The sequence below is a fragment of the Solanum tuberosum genome, unplaced genomic scaffold (genome assembly GCF_000226075.1).
Source record: "Solanum tuberosum cultivar DM 1-3 516 R44 unplaced genomic scaffold, SolTub_3.0 scf00399, whole genome shotgun sequence".
Taxonomy (NCBI): Eukaryota; Viridiplantae; Streptophyta; class Magnoliopsida; order Solanales; family Solanaceae; genus Solanum; species Solanum tuberosum.
The window spans coordinates 498,637-516,968 of record NW_006239335.1 but is presented as its reverse complement, the minus strand read 5'-3'; the positions used below and the strand labels follow the sequence as shown (position 1 = coordinate 516,968).

The 18,332-nt window shown below is 33.6% G+C and overlaps 2 protein-coding genes across 2 annotated transcripts; both read right to left on the bottom strand.

Annotated features, from left to right (window-relative positions):
- Positions 1-1,912: 1,912 nt before the first annotated feature.
- On the bottom strand, positions 1,913-6,123 carry LOC102596728 (protein NRT1/ PTR FAMILY 4.4-like). Its single transcript, XM_006362660.2, has 5 exons — positions 5,909-6,123; positions 5,501-5,718; positions 4,999-5,430; positions 4,061-4,179; positions 1,913-2,972 (listed from the first exon to the last, which is right to left on the bottom strand). Exons 1-5 carry the CDS (start codon positions 6,057-6,059, stop codon positions 2,105-2,107), a joined length of 1,788 nt encoding a protein of 595 aa, XP_006362722.1. The 5' UTR covers positions 6,060-6,123; the 3' UTR covers positions 1,913-2,104.
- A 9,681-nt stretch (positions 6,124-15,804) lies between these two features.
- LOC102596394 (probable fructokinase-5) lies at positions 15,805-18,106 on the bottom strand. Its single transcript, XM_006362659.1, has 5 exons — positions 17,897-18,106; positions 16,665-17,075; positions 16,439-16,573; positions 16,244-16,360; positions 15,805-15,964 (listed from the first exon to the last, which is right to left on the bottom strand). The coding sequence occupies exons 1-5, from the start codon at positions 18,071-18,073 to the stop codon at positions 15,827-15,829; spliced, it is 978 nt and encodes a 325-aa protein (XP_006362721.1). The 5' UTR covers positions 18,074-18,106; the 3' UTR covers positions 15,805-15,826.
- Between the last annotated feature and the right edge of the window lie 226 nt (positions 18,107-18,332).

Here is an 18,332-nt window from a genome sequence, read left to right as displayed (position 1 = left end):
AACCATACGGAAAAGTCACAATCTTTAGAAAAGTCAGAACTCTTCATAAAAGTCACAACTTTTCACAAAAATCACAACTCTTCAATTTTCATTCACACATTTTAAAACCAAACACTTAATTCCAAGGCACCAAAAGAAGAAACAATAAAATAAGAAAATTGATTTCAATTGCAATGCGACATTACTACTCTTGCACCTCTCAGTCTACAACTCATAACGCTATTGGAATGGTTGAATTCATTACATTTGGTTCTTTAGTAAACAAAACTTCTATTTCTGTCACTATTATTTGTAGGGTTTTTTCCGCTATAGGAGAGTCAAATTCAAATACATTATTTAAGCTTCTTATGAAGTGTGTTTCATTCCTCCAAGTTTTCTTCCTCATATTTCATGAAGCTTAATCTTTTACTGTAAGTCATAGTGATTCATGTAACTATTGCAATTTCTTTTTGCTATTTTGGTGACTTTTTTAAACTCTATTAAAATATCCAACAAAGATGATTGAAAATTGATCTTCTCTTTTGTCCCTTTCTACAGGTTCCATCATATACTTTTTGGAAAAATTATTTGTACGTTGTTCTATATTTGATAGCACACAACAACAAATACGTGATAACTAATACAGAACCAATGGTGAAGTTTGTTAAAAGAACCAAATATATTGCTCTCATGCTTGCCACAATTGGTATATTAGTTTGATTGTTTTATCCTAAGTACAAACATTTTGTATGTCATTGCACTCTTCCTAGAATATAAGGATAGAGACATTTAGTGCACTTCTTTTATCACAAGTTGTCTAATTTGCCATATTTCTTCCTCTTTTCTTTTTGGTCATAATAAGAGATCAAGTTTTCTTGAAACTAACATATGCCCAAAATACACTATAAAAAATATTTTTTATTGGTAATAAATATGCACATTAACGAAGAGTGTTAGAGCCTTTACCAACATTAATTAATTATGATTAAATTCAATGTCGCTATAGACTTTAGGGACATTTATTGAGAGTACTAATTTCCCCTGAAAATACATATTTAGCAGCAATTAAGCTATTAATTTCTATTAAAGATTATTTTTGTTGTAGTAATAACTCTTTATTTTGGTTTCTTTTAATTAAATTTGTGAAGTGTAAACTTCGATACAACCCGACAGACTATCTTTTTGAAGAAATATGTTAAGAAGCATGCCTTTTTCTTCTTGATTGTTAGGAAAGTAAGGTCGTCTTTATTATTATTTGTGGATATTTGTGAGTTCCAGTGCTCACAAAATTATGGTGTGACATTTTAATATGTTATGTATCAAAATTTTGGTCTAGAATATCCAGTTCTGAACAGTTCCATTCATATGTCACATACTGCTTGGTTGATCATTGCATGAATTCTTTGTAATTGCACACTATAATCTTAACAATAACTATGGTTCAATTTCAAATAAGTTAGGGCCGGTGATATGAAACCTAAGCAATAGTAATGACTATTCTGAGACAATGAGGAAAAACATTTATGATACTAACAATTTTAGGGTCACTTTTAACATATACATGATATGATATACTATAGTAAAAAAGAGATTGATGGAGGTTTATAAGAAAGGAGCCGAATGTCCTTCATTTGAATTTAGTTAATTACGTTCTTGTATGGATGTGATATTCCACTTTACTTCGGAGTGTTGTTGTTCAAGGCTTTTTGGTCTCTTCTTTAATGTCTGATGTTGTTCTTTATAACTTTTTGGAATTTAGAAAATTTCGTTACTTCTGACCAACTATATCAGTGGAGATTTTCTTATACTTAAAATCTCTCTATGACTCATAGTTTTTGTATAACAAAAACGAAAATTAAAAAATATAGCAGTTTAAGATTTTGGAGGAACGTGTTACCTTAAGATAAAATATTCTTGACAATACAGTGTGTGTATCGAAAATACAAATATTACCGGATAATCACATATAAGCTTAATAAAATAGTTCAATCACGTGCCAAGTACGAATAATTTACCTAGTTACCTACTAATTGAGAGAAAATCGTGAAATTGATATAGCCTGCCAATTTCAAAACACTCGATTTATAACTATAGTTAGTAGCTTAATTCCTCAATTACATACACCTCAATTTGGATTCTCAGAGTCGTGTCCTTGTGCTTGTGGCTCATGTAATGGAACAACAGGTAACAGAGATGGATTATAGGAATACCATTTGGAGCAGAAAACATAATTAATGAAGTTAACGAGGCTAAGAGCAGCCAGTAGCCAATAAAAAAGATCTAGCCTATTCTTGTTGAGGTCATTATCATTTAACCATCCACCTCCACCTGAAGAAGATGTAGAGGTTATTCTGTTAACTAATGAAACTAATATTGAGCTCAAATAAAATCCAAATGAATAGGAACAATACGTCATGGCGGTTAAGAAAGACTGCATCCCTTCTAGTGATTGTTTATAGAAGAACTCTATAAGTCCCACTGCAGTAAACATCTCTGATAGCCCATAAATAATGAATTGTGGAACTATCCAGAAAATAGACAGTATCCTGTTCTGGTTCAGTGAGTAGTCTCTTCTCTTGTTTTCGACTAGAGCAGCACAAACCATGGAGAATGTTGCAATAAAAAGGCCAATGCCAACTCTTTGTAAAGGTGTGATCCCTGAATCATTGCCCATGAACTTTCGGATCATGGGGACCAATGCTATTTCATAGAGAGGGACCAAAATTATTAGCATGAAGTAAGGTATGGACTGAAGGGAAGCTGGAGGGATGGTAAAGTTGTCGGTTAGGCGTGTGTTCATCACAGTTCCCTGTTGTACTGAGAAGGTTTGGAGTTGAGCTAAGATTGTGTTGAAGATTATGGTGCAAGCAAAGATGGGAACAACTGAGATTAGTATTTTTACTTGCTCCACTTGGGACACTGTGCATAATCTCCAGGGGCTTTCACTTGTACTTCTTCCGTTTTCTATTTTGATGCATGCCTTGTCTAAGAACCTACATTGCATTTTCACATAGAAAATGTAGAAATTTAGAGAAACTCAAGTTTAGAAGAAAGGAAGTGTGTGTTATGTACCTAGTTAGCTTATTACTATATAAAAAAAAACATACTCTCTCCGTTTCTTTTTATATGTTATCCATTTCTATAAATAGTTAATTCATAATAATTGTCATTTTATGAAATCAATGCATAAATTATCATATTCTTCCTATTATACTCTTGACAGAGTAGTTAATTAATCTAGAAAATATAATACTTTGACCAACCTATGAAAACTAATACTCCCTCTGTTTAAAAAAGAATGACCTAGTTTGACTTGGAACGGAGTTTAAGCAAAGAAATAAGACTTTTTAATCTTGTGGTTCTAAATTAAAGTTATGTCAAATGTACCAAAATGTTCTTTAATCTTGTGGTTTTAAACATGTCACGTGAAAAGTTGAAATTAAAGTATTACCAAAAAAGGAAAGGGGTCATTCTTTTTTAAACAGACTAAAAAGGAAATTCGATCTTTTTTTTTTAAACAGAGGGAGTAAGTAATTAATATTTATTGGAATACTTCATGCATTGATTAATTACTCTCTCCATTCACTATTCTATAAAATCTTATTTTGAAAAAGAAATCTCAACAAACAAATAAAAAATAAAAGATGGAGCAAAAATAAAAAATAATCTTGAAATTAAAGTTGAAGCTTTAACAAAAAATTTAGATCAATTGGTGAATAAATATGGCTCCAAAAATAAGCTAAAAAATTTAAATAATCATTGCATTTTAATTTTTGAAAAATAGCATATTCATTATTTATTGAAAAGTTGATTTAAGAAAACATTAAATAAGGGTAGAAGGATAAAGTTACTAAATTTCTTAATGCAAGTGCAATCTAAAAAAATGACATATAAAAAAGGGACGGAGCGAGTATAAAAATATAGAAAACCCATTAACATTTCAATAAAATAATTAAATTATAGAATAATTCTTAATTTCAAAAATACCCATTAATATAATAGCTGAGCCAAAAATATAAAAATTTGAACACAGAGAATTTAAATGATGTATCCGGTTGACTAATAAATGATGGTATACCACCTGAATTTATCCGTATGGATGAGAGTGCCATCCTGTGGCACAATGCATTGGCTTCCATGAAGCATCTTCAGATTTGAAGGGCAGATCTGCTTTCTTTTAGTGATTGCAGCCACAAAAACCTTCGATAACAGATTAGCAAATGTGTCACATAAATTGAGACAGAGAAGTATATCTATATGTTATAGAAGCTTGGAATAAAATTATCGCCTTTCGAGGATATAAAATAGTGTAAAAGGGACCACAACAAGTATATATATCAACGAAAATGTAGCTATTGTTGTATGACTTGTAAAGTAGAAAAGAAAAAGAAGAAGGACGTTCCATTTCCTAACTTCCTTGTAAAGCTAAATGAACACACATACCAGAAAAAAAAGAAAAAAAGAAAAAAAGCTAACTGATACAAAACCCTTTAAGAAATGGACAAATGATTTCATAGAAAAAAATGAAACACGAGCAATAATTGATCCTACGCACTTAATAAAAACGGAAATTATGGGTAACTAAACCTTAGAATCAGGATTGATGACAAATGAATATTTTGTAAGCCATTTGATTTTTTCTTATTCATATTTTATTCCATGATGTAAAGGAAAGACTTGCCTTTTAACGTAAAGTTCATACTAATTACTCCCTACGTTCCATTTTATGTGATGTAGTTTGACTCAACACGGAGTTTAAAAAAGAAAGGAAGACTTTTAAAACTTGTAATCCAAAATAAATTATAGAAATTTGTGTGACTATAAATTATTTTATTAAGGATAAAATAGACATTTTATAGTTAAATTATTATTTAATATATAAATGTGTCATTCTTTTTTGGACGGAATAAAAAGAAAAGTAAGTCACATAGATTGAGACAGGGGATATAGTATTTTTTGAGATATTGAGAGACTGAATGATTCGATTAGTAGATGTGGAAAAGGAGAAAGAAAAAGTACTTGGGCAATTGGTATGAATATACTTCCTCCAGGTGGTGTGTTCATATAAACAAGTGTCCCAGAAAGGAAAATGATCAATCCAACGACCATGGCAGCCGCAGAAACACCAAATCCAACGTCCATTCCGTAATGAGTTTGGATCCAAACAACAAGTGTTAGAGCAAGAAGCTCCCCAGCACAGAAGGCAAAATAGGCAAAGTTGAAGTAAGTAGAAAGTTTCTTGGAATCATTTTTCTTAAATTGGTCAGCGCCGTGAGAAATTATATTTGGTTTTAAACACCCACTACCTAAAGCAACCAAGTATAGTGCCACAAAGAATATCATAGCTTTGTATCCCTTTACTTTCAAACACTTTCCTTTGCTTAACATCATGTCACACTTTGGTGGTCTTAGTTGTGGAACATGTGCTTGCACTGCCAATAAAATAAACCCCTGCCAATATGCACATTATAAGACAAGGAAAAAAGATCACAAGGATACCACAAGACATATATGTACTTACAGAGAGCTCGACGAAGCCAAAAATGAACATAGTCGAGAAGCTGCCAAGATAAGAATCAGACAGAAAGCCACCAAAAAGGGAGAGGAGGAAAACAGTTCCAATGAAATTTGTTACTATGTTTGCGGACTTTGAGAGAGGGAAGTGCATCTCATTGAAGACGTACGTTATAAGATTATTCCCAACGGCTGCAATCGCCATCATTTCAAATGCCTGAAGGCCTGCATATATAATGCATATCCATCCTCCAAATTAAATAATTAACTTTCAGATAAACACATATTAAATGCAAATCAATAGGAAGCAAAATGATAGAAATCGCCCTGATTAAACATGTCACGTGAAAAACTGATATTAAAGTAAACAAACTAAAAAGTAAAGTAAGTCATTTTTTTTAAAAATTTGACTTACATAATACAAAGATGGCAGCAGTCATGCCACCATGTTTGTTGGGTTTGCAAGGTCTTCCTCTCCAATCAACGAGGATTTGCTGCGTCGCAGAGCCCATAGACACTGCAGATTCCCTTTTCAATTTATTTTTTCTTGTCTCCTCCCTATCCATCAACTCAATCTACTATTTCCCTCTTTCTTTTGCTTCTTTAATTTGGTGACAAAGTTGCAAGTGAATTTTATCTCCAATTTATATTTGCATCTCTTTGATAACTTTCTTTTTGTCAATTATATTAGTTGACTATGGTCCAGACCCTCTAGTGCTAATGGTGTGGTCCACATACCATAATATATTATGGCTTCCAGCGCACTCACTGCCACATTTTGCTATTATACATGTTTTTTTTTTTTTGTCTACGCCTTGAATTAAGGGGGGACTATACATGAGCATAGTCTCACACACTACAAAAGAAATTGTTTCCACTAATTACGTACCAGCAGCGTCAAAGGATATACCCGTTCATCAACTTGAAAAGACTAATTTTGTGTCACGTGTGTATCGTATCAAATGCTAAAGTTATAAATAAGATCAAAAAAAAATATTATAAAATAACAATTGATGTTAAAATAAATGTTATATCTATAATATGGAATCCAGTGTCTTACTCCCACACCGAAAAGAGATGTCCTACTTGTCAAGGTAAGGACCATGAACTTCTAGCTTAGGTTGATCCACTAGCTATGTCTTTCTATGACAATTCTACGGAGGCACATAGTTAGGGACAAGGAGTTGGTTACTACAGACCGGCCTCTATTAACGGGAAGGCCTCTATTTCAATATCCTCTCGGTGCTAAGTAAAAATCCCATCGGAAAAGGCATATTCATAAACATATGAGTTTTTACCTTTTAGAGGCTCTTAAAGTAAAAGAGTTGACTTTAGTCAACATTTAGAGAATTTGATGATGTTTGAAATTTCTGTCAATTTTCATCAGTGTTGTTCCCAATTGCACACACAAGTGTACGTGATCGCGCAAGTAATATAGTGGCTCTTAAAAGAACCAGATTATCGAACCCAAAGGACTTGCCAATTAACTATTTTTACTAAATTATATTGGTCTAATTATTTATTTAAGAGTGTCAAAAGAAAAGAATGCAGGAATAAAATAATAAAATTACTTACTGTGATTTGGAAAATCCAGGACTACAGCATGTAATGAATCTCATGTATCATATTAGCGGCTTAGAACTAATTTTAGTTGTTAAGTTACTGGTTTACAGGATTAATTGTATGAGTCGAGTTACACACCTCTAGTCGCCTACTCCTATTAGCTGTCTAACTATATCGTTGAGCGAAGATAAACAGACTAACTGACGAGCATTTATAATTCATCATATTTCGTAACCAAGCGAGTTGTTCGTCCGGGCGTCACTCCTGAACACAAATCACCTCAACTTAATGGGTCGATCAAGCTCTCTTTATTCTCTGGTCTATCTAATCTCTCCTCTCACGATTTTAAAATTAGACAATAGATTTATCTTATGGTGCGCAAGCATAAAATACTAAAATAAGATTATAGAAGCAACTTATAATGACAATCAAGAATTAATTCATAAAACTTAAATATTCAACATTCGATTCATAGCTACAGCCTCAGAATAAGAGCATTTAGCCACTAATCTCTAAGAAAAGAAAGAAGAAGAAAAGAATCTTAAAAAGTATTGACAACTTTTTCTTGCAAAGTCTCCTAATTGATCTTCTCTCAAATAATTATTTCTATGGACAATCAAAACTCAAACAGATCGGAATTGTTGTACGCGTGAAACTATGTCCGTTTGGTGCTAGACGCACTGATGCACTCAAAAGTCTGCCACGTGGCAGCATGATTCTTTCAATTTCGCTGAATGCTGCACTTTTCCTTATACATTATTATATTAAATTTATTTCATTAAGTTGCTTGCTTGATTTCCTTCTATAATCTTTCATCTTTAATTTATTTTAGCTTCAAACTTTTTCAACTTTACATCAATTTACTCCTACAAATAAAATACATTATTTAGCACAATCCATAAAATTCATGCTAAAAAACGACAGATATAAATAATAAATGTGAAGCAAATAATGATTAAAATATATATTTTTTGCCTCACATCAACACCCTACACTTAAACTTTTGCTCGTCCTCGAGCACACATTAAAGCTCATCTCAAATAAATCATACTAGAAATGTCATCACTTTGGTTAATACAAACAGTTAGGTCATATACCAATTTCAAAACATCAAGTAGACTTCTCAATCATTATGCAAGACATCCAAATAAACAACAAACTTATAACCTCCTAACCTCAAGGAAAGACTTTGAACTCATCAAATTTAAGCTTATTCACCTACTCTTATCAAAGAAAGCTAATAAAATCACTTATTCATCATGAAACAAGTGCCCTCACAAGAAGAAATAGTCCACACACTCAATTCAAAAGATTGAATATAAATTAAGAACTTAGCATCAAAGAACAACTCACACTCACAAATAAAATTCACATGTATGCACAAAGAACCATAGGCTTGCCCATTATGTACATCTCCACTAATTAAGCATGCTTGAATAGAATCAACTAGAACTTTAACGGGTTGTAATGTAGGCTAGAGGACAGGTAGGAAAACTATATAATAGTGACTAACACTTCCTTAAGCACTTTGCACTTTAAGACTTCATCACCCATTATTTTCTTCTCTTTATTTTCAACCCTCTCTTCCACTATTATTTCACAAGTAATTCTCATCCTCTCAAGAATGCTTCAATCTTTTTTTTTTCTTAAAGTTTTCCTTCATAACAGCCACCCTCAACTTACATATTTTACATGCGTTAAGGTGCACGATGTCCTTGGAAGGACCAGGGTCATCATCAAGGTAACTTCTTTTGTTCATGTCACATTCTTTTGTTCCTTTTTTTTCATCACATTCTTTCAAAGAGGGTTTTTAAGCATTTTGTAGCTATCATTGATTACCTTTTCACTCAACCATCCCTTTTTCTCATAATTAATAATTAGAATAAGTCTATGTTATAATGCTCAAGGAAGGAAGGTGCAAAAACTAGGAATTCAACAAAATAGTCAAGGGCAAAATATGGCTACCAACAAAAGGCTACATGCTCTAAAGGGTTAACTAGTAATAAAATGTCTAAAAAGGCTAAAATTTACTAGACAAATCAAAGAAAGCCTATTATCATCTCCTAAACAAAATAACATTTTTTATTTCGCTTCAATTAACATGCATGACAAGTTCTAAACTAAGATGCAAAACATGGAATAAACAAATTCTCACCACACATGACACAAGTATCAATCAAGATGGATCAATTCCACTTTCTAAAGAGAGACAGGATCATAATAAACTACAAAAATAAAATAAGCTATATACAAAGTCACAAACATGAGCTTAGGTGTCAAAAAGTCTGCAATTTACTTATCAATCAAGCATTCACAAGAAAGTACTATTAAAAAATTAGGCCTAAATAGCAAGTATCACACCACTCAAAAGGGTCTTTTCTTTTCTCTAAAAAAAAATAAAAAAAATAAAACAAAACTTATTCCTTAAAAATAAAAGACACTCGGTTCAAAGGGACTATCCAAGGAAAAAGAACCGAAAACAAAAACCAAGGAACCCATCCTAAAAGAGACAAGACTCAATAAAACAGTAAAAACTAGGAATTCATTCCTCCACCCCACACTTAAAAATATGCTATGTCTCCAAAGCATCAAATAAAATTTAAAACAAGGGTTAGGAAAACTCTTTGAGGCCTTTAGGCCTAGCTAGTAGCATGTTCTATTAATTTTTCATCAAGGGTCATCACCCCACACTTAAGCGCAAATGTGCTCCTTAGCTCCAAATTCTTGGGTACTCAGACTTCCCCTAATCTGCAAAAACAAGACCAAAATAAAAAAAATTGACACTAATAAAATAAAAATAAAATAAGAAGCTACACTACTAATTGGGTTGTCTCCCAATAAGCACCTAATTTAACGTCGCGGCACGACACAAATAAATTCACCACTTTTCTTTCCACTTTGAACTTATGAATTTTACCCCTAACTTTGCATCTATTTTTCTACTCCTCTCAAGGGGAGGTGGTATAAAGATAAAGGAACCAAGTAATTTATGTCGCATCTTGCACTTCTTGGCCCTTAGGTGAGGAATGTCGTTTTGTCTACGTGGACTAAAAAATTTAAGATGTAGGGGCCTTGTTCCTCATCTATACACTCATCCATTAGTTTAGATTTTATAGAAAAGTGTTTTGAATGAGATTCAACTTGCCTCAACTCCAAAGCAGCATTTTTTACAACATTCTCACTTTTGTACTCTTTCTCAACTTCGATATTAAGGAATAAGGTGTAGTTGAATGGTTGGAATTCCTCTTTTTGCTCCACTAGTTGGTCATCATCCACAACAATTGGTAATTGGGCTTCAGACGCCTCAATCTTTTTGTTCAAGTGAGCCTCTTAGTCATGAATATCTGAGCCAAATCGATCTATTTCTTGTATGAGCTCAACTTTTCCTTCAATCAGTTGGGTTGTTATGTATGTCAGACCATCACAGATAGACTCTTCAAGCTTTAGAAGTTGAGTTTGTCCTTGTATCCAATATTGACTCACTATCTCTGTTTCTCCATAACTTTCTCCTTGTTGGGCTTCAATCTCTTCTAATTCAGCTTGAACTGTAATTTCCAATTGAATAGCGTCAAGCTTATCCAGTAATTTCATGATTTTCTTGTGCTCTTCTCCGCATTCAAATATTTGTTCAGCGATTTTTGAATTAACTTTGTCCAGCATGTCCGTACATTCCATAAGTGAAACTTGTTTTGCATTTTCCACTTCATCACCCCTACCAACAACACAAATAACATAAGAATCATAAAAGGGGTTCGGGGGAAGGGAATAAGATTCAGAGGAACCATTCCAATGAATATATTGACGACCACATATATGACATGAAAGACATTCATCACCCAACCACGATTTATCCCAATCATTCATATGAATAAGAGTACCAAATTATTCAAAGAAAGAAAAATGATAATTGTTGAAAGAAAAAAACTAATTAAAAAAAGAAAAATAAAATAAAATAAAAAATAAAAAGAAAAAGTATAACCTAGAAGAATAATTAATTTCTAAGTCCCTGGCAGCGGCGCCAAAAAATTGTTGCTCCCAATTGCACACGCAAGTTTACGTGGTCGCTCAAGTAATATAGTGACTCTTAAAAGAACCATATTATCGAACCCAAAGGACTTGTCAATTAACTATTTTTATTAAATTATACTGGTCTAATTATTTATTTAAGAGTGCCAAAAGAAAAGAATGCAGGAATAAAATAATAAAATTACTTACAGTGATTTGAAAATTCAGGGCTGTAGCATGTAATGAATCTCATGTATCATATTATCGGCTTAGAACTAATTTTAGTTGTCAAGTTACTGGTTTACAGGGTTAATTGTATGAGTCAGGTTACACACATCTAGTCGCCTACTCCTATTAGCTGTCTAACTACATCGTTGAGCGGGGATAAATAGACTAACTAATGAACATTTGTATTTCATCATGTTTCGTAACCAAGCGAGTTGTTCGTCCGGGCGTCACTCCTGAACACAAATCACCTCAACTTAATGGGTTGATCAAGCTCTCTATATTCGTTGGTCTATCTAATCTCTCCTCTCTCGATTTTTAAATTAGACAATAGATTTATCTTATGGTGCGCAAGCATAAAATACTAAAACAAGAATATAGAAGCAACTTATAATGACAACCAAGAATTAATTCATAAACCTTAAATATTTAACATTCGATTCGTTGCTAAAGCTCCAAAACAAGGGCATTTAGCCACTAATCTCTAAGAAAAGAAAGAAGAAAAAAAAATTCCTAAAAAGTATTGACAATTTTTTCTTGCAAAGTACCTCCTAATTGATCTTCTCTCAAATAATTATTTTTATGGACTATTTATAGATATAGAAAATCCTAAATAAAATAACTGAATTCAAAATAAATTGGGAAATCAAAACCCAAACAGATCGGAATTGTTGTACGCGTGAAACTATGTCCGTTTGGTGCTAGACGCACTGATGCACTCAAAGTCTGCCACGTGGCAGCTTGATTCTTTCAATTTCGCTGAATGCTGCACTTTTCATTATACATTATTATATTGAATTTATTTCATTAAGCTGTCTGATTGATTTCCTTCTATAAATTTTCATCGTTAATTTATTTTAGCTCTAAATTCTTTCAACTTTACACCAATTTACTCCTACAAATAAAATACACTATTTAACACAATCCATAAAATTTATGCTAAAAAATGACAGATATAAATAATAAATGTGAAGCAAATAATGATTAAAATATATATTTTTGTCTCACATCAATCGGGTCTAGAGAGTCCATGTTGGTCTAGTAGGATGGTTAGTTCGGATCCCAAGGCCTCAGCGTGAAATTGAGTCAGTAGATGAGATAACTTTGAAAGTTTGACTTCAGTCAACATTCTTGGTAAAAAGGCTTGAATGAAAATTTTATCAGTGCAGTTAGCTTCGGAATGCAAAGTGTGGTCTAGAACGACCTTTGGTTTGGATCCCAAGGCTATCAAGATGATTTTGTGGCATTATTCATTTTGTTGTGTGTTTGTCTTGTAAGTGTTGACTTGGATCAACATTCTGATGAGACGACCTTTGTTTGTGATTTCCTTAATTCTGTTGAGTTCAGAATGTCAATTTTGGCTAGGTAGCATAGTTTGTTTGCATTCATGGAACTTTGAATGAATCTTGAACCCCCGAGGGGTATTTTCTCCACTTGATATTGAGATGTTGCAGCACTAATTGTTCTCCGCCTTCATGGATTGTTGGTTTATTTGGCCTCTGCATTCACGGGAGGAGCTTTGTGTTCACTATAGGAGCTCCGCGTTCATGAAGTGTACTGCCTTTAGCCTCTGCATTCACGGAGTGTACTACCTAGGTCTCTGTGTTCACAAATAGGGCTCCGCGTTCTCGGAGAGTAAAATTGCTTGCAATTATAAGTTAATATCAGTCCATTTTCCAGCATGCATATTCTTAAAAGACTTAAGTCTTGGGGCAATTTTGAGAGCAATTCTTGGAGATTTTCAGTAGTATTTGTTGGGTTGTGTCGGGGAATTGCCTGGGCACACCTCGGGGTCGATAAATCTTCCGCTAAAGTTGTATGGTTTCAAAAGTTTCTCTCTTAATTCTCCATTTTTGAATACTTTGAGCTTAAATATTAGTGGGACTTTTTTTGCTTGATTGATGCTCGAATTGTGTCTATTTTTGGGGCACAAGTTTCTTGAGCTATTTGGGACCTTGTGACGAAGTCAATTTCATGATTCCAAGCCCAAGTCCCTCAATTGTATTTTAGGGTAATTTTTACGTTTTCAAATTCCTATATTGATATGGATATCATTTTGGTTGTTTTGGTGTTCTTGATATGTTTTTGATGGTGTGGCATCTCTTGGAGGCCGTTCGGAAGAGAAAAGAGCCAGAGTAGATGTTTAGGTGCGGTTTTGACCTCGAGGTTGGTTATGGTTTCACTTCTTTTAGACTTATCTAAGTTAGTTTATTTGAATATTGGGTTGTTTTGATTGTTAGGTTAGATTTTAGGGCTAGTTTTTAGGTTTACGTGGTTCTTAGACACTATATTGCCATTTCGGGTTGCTTAGCTTTATTTTTAGCTGGAATTTTTTTTATTTTAGGTGGATCCATGTCCTTGGTGTCAATTAGTATGTTTAGAAATGCTTCTAAGTGGCATGAAACTTAGGTTTCCGCGTGTTACTTTGTTTTGGAATAATTGTGTGGTTGTGTTATGTTTGCAAGCCGTTCAGTTCCTTACTTTTTTTTATTTTAGGGCTTGAGGTCGTGAGTTTGAAGTTGCAAGAGTTACAGGTTAGTACGTCTATGCCGTATCAAGTGTTACCCAGATGATTGTTGATGTGCTGATTTTGATTGGGTTGTGTATGTTTTGGCATGATAACAGATTTTGGTACCTGCATTTGACTAATTGTTTATTTTTGAAAATACTTGGAACATTGATATTGAGGAATGAAAATGGTTTTCACTAAGTTTTCCCTTCTTGTTGAGCTTAAAAGGGGCGGATCACTGTTTAAGTTAAAGAAAAATGAATTTAGATGGAAAATACAATATTTTTGGGATTTTTATGACTTAAAACGAAAAAAATACTTATGAGTTTGTATGATGGTTTACTTTTGCTCTGATTGTGTTGCACATGTTGATGAGTGTGAAGTATCATTTCGGATGACTCGAGGTTTTTCTAGGCTTCTACTTTCCAGCATTCATCACTTGCATCGAATCATCCTGTTGTCTGGCTTATTGTGCGTGTTGGGATTGTCTTTTACCAAAGTGTTTCCTGCTCACTATCTTGTGTTGGACTTTCCCTCTTTTCTCGGTTATTGTATTTTAGAACTTTTCCATTGTAATATTTGAACTATCGTGCTACGTACTCTATATATATATGATCTTTCTGAGCTCGGTCGGCCTATGATATGTATTAAGTACCTCGTGTTGTGGTACTCAAACTACATTTCTACATTTTTTATGCAACTTCTAGTATGAGCCACCCTTAGTGAGCGTTGGATCTCATGGCCGTCTCCAATTCAGATTGTGGTGAGCTCTTGGCGCCGGAAGGTTTATTGTTTTTCCTTCTTTTGTGCCTATCTATACTTTTGTATTGGATTAGACAAACTTGTATATATAGATTTTCTTTTACTTTGATGCTCCTGTAGCTGTGACACTAAGTCCGGGGTTTGGTTCTTGTATTACTGTGACTTTCTTGGTCACTATTAGGCCTTTTTTGTATATTGTGTATAGTATTTACGTTTCTATATTATGGTCCTATTTTTCTATCTTTATTCCTGTTTGTGCTTGTTCTTTATCTTTAAATTGTTACCTTCCGCAAGTTTTGAGTTTTTGGCTTGCCTATCAAGGGGTTATAGTAGGTGTCATCATGGTCCAATTTTGGATCGTGTCATAGAAACTATTTTACAAAAAAATATTTTCTACTCTCTAGAAAAAAATAAAGGATATTTTTTGGAAAATGTTTTTCATTCATCAACCAAACACTAGAAAATATTTTTTGAAAAGTAATTTTTTAGCCACCAACCAAACATGAGAAACATAAGTTAGAAACCAAATTATTTTTCAAGAAAACATTTTCTAGGAAAATATTTTTCATGGATAATATTTCCCTTCATACCAAACACACCCTGGAGATGAAAATTTTACTCATGAAGGATATGACAGACATGAATTGTTCATAAACAATTCATATTAACAATAAGGGGTCGTTTGGTAGAGTGTATTAGGAGAAATAATGTATGCACTAGCTTTGTGTATCTATCTAGTTTGGTATACTTTTCAATTTATATATACCTAATGCTTGCATTATTTATACACTCTATAATGCATGAAATTTCATGAAATTAGTAATGCAAGAGAATTTAATGCATGCATTAGCATTGTTAAATACTTAATTGCCCATTAAAACCTTTATTTTTTTTTACATCTTTTCCACCATATATATTGGTGGAGGGTATGTAAATAAATATTTTTTTTAAAAACAAATGCAGTGTGTTATTTTTAATACATCAAACCAAACAATGCATAAAAAATTTCGGCATGATTAATGAAAACATAATTAATATAAGCATTACTAATAGACTCTATTTAGTATTATTCTTATATACTGTATCAAACCACGTGGGAAACAATATTAATTCCAGCAAGCATATCGATGAAAAAACATAACCAGAAATGCACGCGCAATTAGAATAGGAATAACTGCTTTAAGCTTAAATATATTGTCTGCAAAACTTATTAATTTGGAGAAATGGTGTGAATTAAAAATAAAATGATAACTATGTAAGAATTAATGTTTAGTAAGCCTTGGAGCCAGCCATGAGTCCTTGAGCATCAGCTGTAGATGGCAATGCTGGAATTGCTCCCTTTTGAGTTGTACTGATTGCACCACACGCATTTGCAAATTTCAATGCTTTCTTCAATTTCTCTTCATCCTACACGAGCGCGTACAGTCATTTGAAAAAGCTCAACATTTTAAAGCAATGAAGAAAATAGCTAGTAAAAATGTGAAATAATATATGAAATTTTAAAAGATAATATGTCAGATGGTCTCAACTATGAGTTCTTTTGTCAGAAAGTCACTCAACTACGAGTTCTTCTGAGAAAAAAACCTTTAGTTGAGATAAAAATCCTAACCTTTATGATTGAATAAGGAATCAAATGAAAGGAAGATATGGAAGTGAAGGATTCAATTAAATGCGGTAGATTTATACCTGGAAAATTGATGGATCTTTGGCAATGGAAACCAAAAGGGAACCTACAAAAGCATCTCCGGCTCCTGTGGTGTCAACAGTCTTAACAGGGAACCCACTTACTTTTCCTTTAAAACTCTGTGCATCATAGTTAAGGAACATTTCATGATCAGACTTTGATTCAAAATGGAAAGGTACTAAATGTTAACACGTTACCTTGGTGAAGTATCTGCATCCCTTCTCTCCATCAGTAACAATAAGAAGCTTCAAGCGGTCATGCCATAACGACATTACGGTCTCATCCTTGTCTGCATCTTTTTGTGTGAGGAAATTTACCTCATCATCACTAACCTTTAATCATAAAATAATTCACATTTATTAATTCATTATATATAGACATATAATATAGTTTACTCATTGAGAAGATATATGGAGGAGAAACCTTGATGAAATCAGCTTCATTCCAGATGCTTCGGATACCTTCTCTGGCAGCTTCAGGGGAAGGCCAGAGAGGAAGGCGAACGTTGGGGTCATATGAAAGTAGGACACCTGCATCTTTGGCAGCTTTCATGGCAACCATGTGAGCGGACCTGACAGGCTCCGTGATTAAGCTAATGGAACCATAATGAAAGATCTTAGCCTGCTTGATGAGACCCAAATTGAGCTCAGACTCCTTCAACAGCATGTCTGCACTAGGGTTCCTGTAGAACATAAATTCCCTCTCTCCATTTCTCTTCAATGTCACAAACGCTAGAGCTGTCCTTGCATGCGTGTCAAACAACACTCCTTCGCTGTTCACTCCGTTACTCTTCAATATATCTACCAACATCCGCCCAAACTCATCGTCTCCCACCTGAACCAATCACAAACACACCTAACTCTTATATATTTACTACTCCAAAACAAATAATCTTCAAAATTTCTTATCCAACGTCCAAGATATTTTAATCTTATTAGGATGTTTGAGTTTAATATTTGAACTGAATTATCTATCTAAACTATCATTAAATATTTATCAAAACACACCTTAACTCTCTGTTGTCTCCTTTCCTACCCATGCTATGGTGGTATTTTCGGGTAAACAAAGCTAACAATTGATAGTTGAGGTGTGTTTGATGATAGTTTTGATAGAAAACTTGCAAATAAGTGAAAAGTTTTGTTGTGTCGGAGAGATTCAAAGGATTCACATGTCTTTTTCCCAATTTGTGTTTTACAGTTTTCCAATGAGTAGTTTAGATAGTGAGACATATAGTTTTCATAATTTTAGAACAAATTCTACATACATAAAACCTACTTATAAAGGTTAGAATACAAATTGGAAATATTTAAACAAATCCTGATTAAAAATAAATAAATAAACAAATTTTGACTCCTCAAATGGCCGGGGGCATAGTCAAGAATTTCACAAAGGGTGTCCACTGGCGAGATTCGAACACATGAGTATTTAGGGCTCTTTCAAGGCATCTAAAATCATTGGGCTACAACACCTTATTCTATCAAGGGTGTCCAAAATTTGTTATTTAATTAATTTGTGTATCATTTTACTTATAAATACGGTATTATTTTTTGACGAAGAGGGTCCAATGTGTCCAATTGAACACCCTCACGGTAGCTACGCCCCTGCAAATGGTAATACTGAGTTGGCAAAAAGTGAAAGACTGAAGTAGCAGGTACCTTGCCAATGAAGGCAGAGGTGCCGTCAAGTTTGGTAATGGCGCAAGCAACATTGGCAGGCGCACCTCCGGGGGCTTTCAGAAAGCCTGTAGACTCTGCCAAAGAGACTCCGGCAGAATCAGGAACGAAATCGATCAACATCTCCCCGAAACACACTATCTCTGCTGGCTTAGACATCACTCAACCTTTAAACTCACTATAGGCGTTTTACAGAATGCAATATTAAAGAAAGTATAGTGGGGATCACATTACAAATTTCTAACTGTTTAAATAGAAAGCAAATACTATGGATCGCATCTCTTACTTTGAATACAGATCTTGATTTGTTCGTAACAAACTGCCTACTTATCCTCCCACCAAACCTTCTTCCCATATTATATCCTTCTTTTTACATGTTTTCCCACATCCATAGGAACCAAAAAAAACTAATAAACGT

Bases quoted from the DNA above. Each gene is read 5' to 3' on its own strand.
- LOC102596728 (XM_006362660.2), bottom strand. From the start codon at position 6,059: ATGGATAGGGAGGAGACAAGAAAAAATAAATTGAAAAGGGAATCTGCA. The intron at 5,719-5,908 runs GTAAGTCAAATT...TTATATATGCAG, and splicing joins TGCTGCCATCTTTGTATTAT to GCCTTCAGGCATTTGAAATG. The intron at 5,431-5,500 runs GTAAGTACATAT...GCATATTGGCAG, and splicing joins TTGGCTTCGTCGAGCTCTCT to GGGTTTATTTTATTGGCAGT.
- LOC102596394 (XM_006362659.1), bottom strand. From the start codon at position 18,073: ATGTCTAAGCCAGCAGAGATAGTGTGTTTCGGGGAGATGTTGATCGAT. The intron at 16,361-16,438 runs GTAACGTGTTAA...TATGATGCACAG, and splicing joins GATGCAGATACTTCACCAAG to AGTTTTAAAGGAAAAGTAAG. The intron at 15,965-16,243 runs GTATAAATCTAC...GCGCTCGTGTAG, and splicing joins AAGATCCATCAATTTTCCAG to GATGAAGAGAAATTGAAGAA.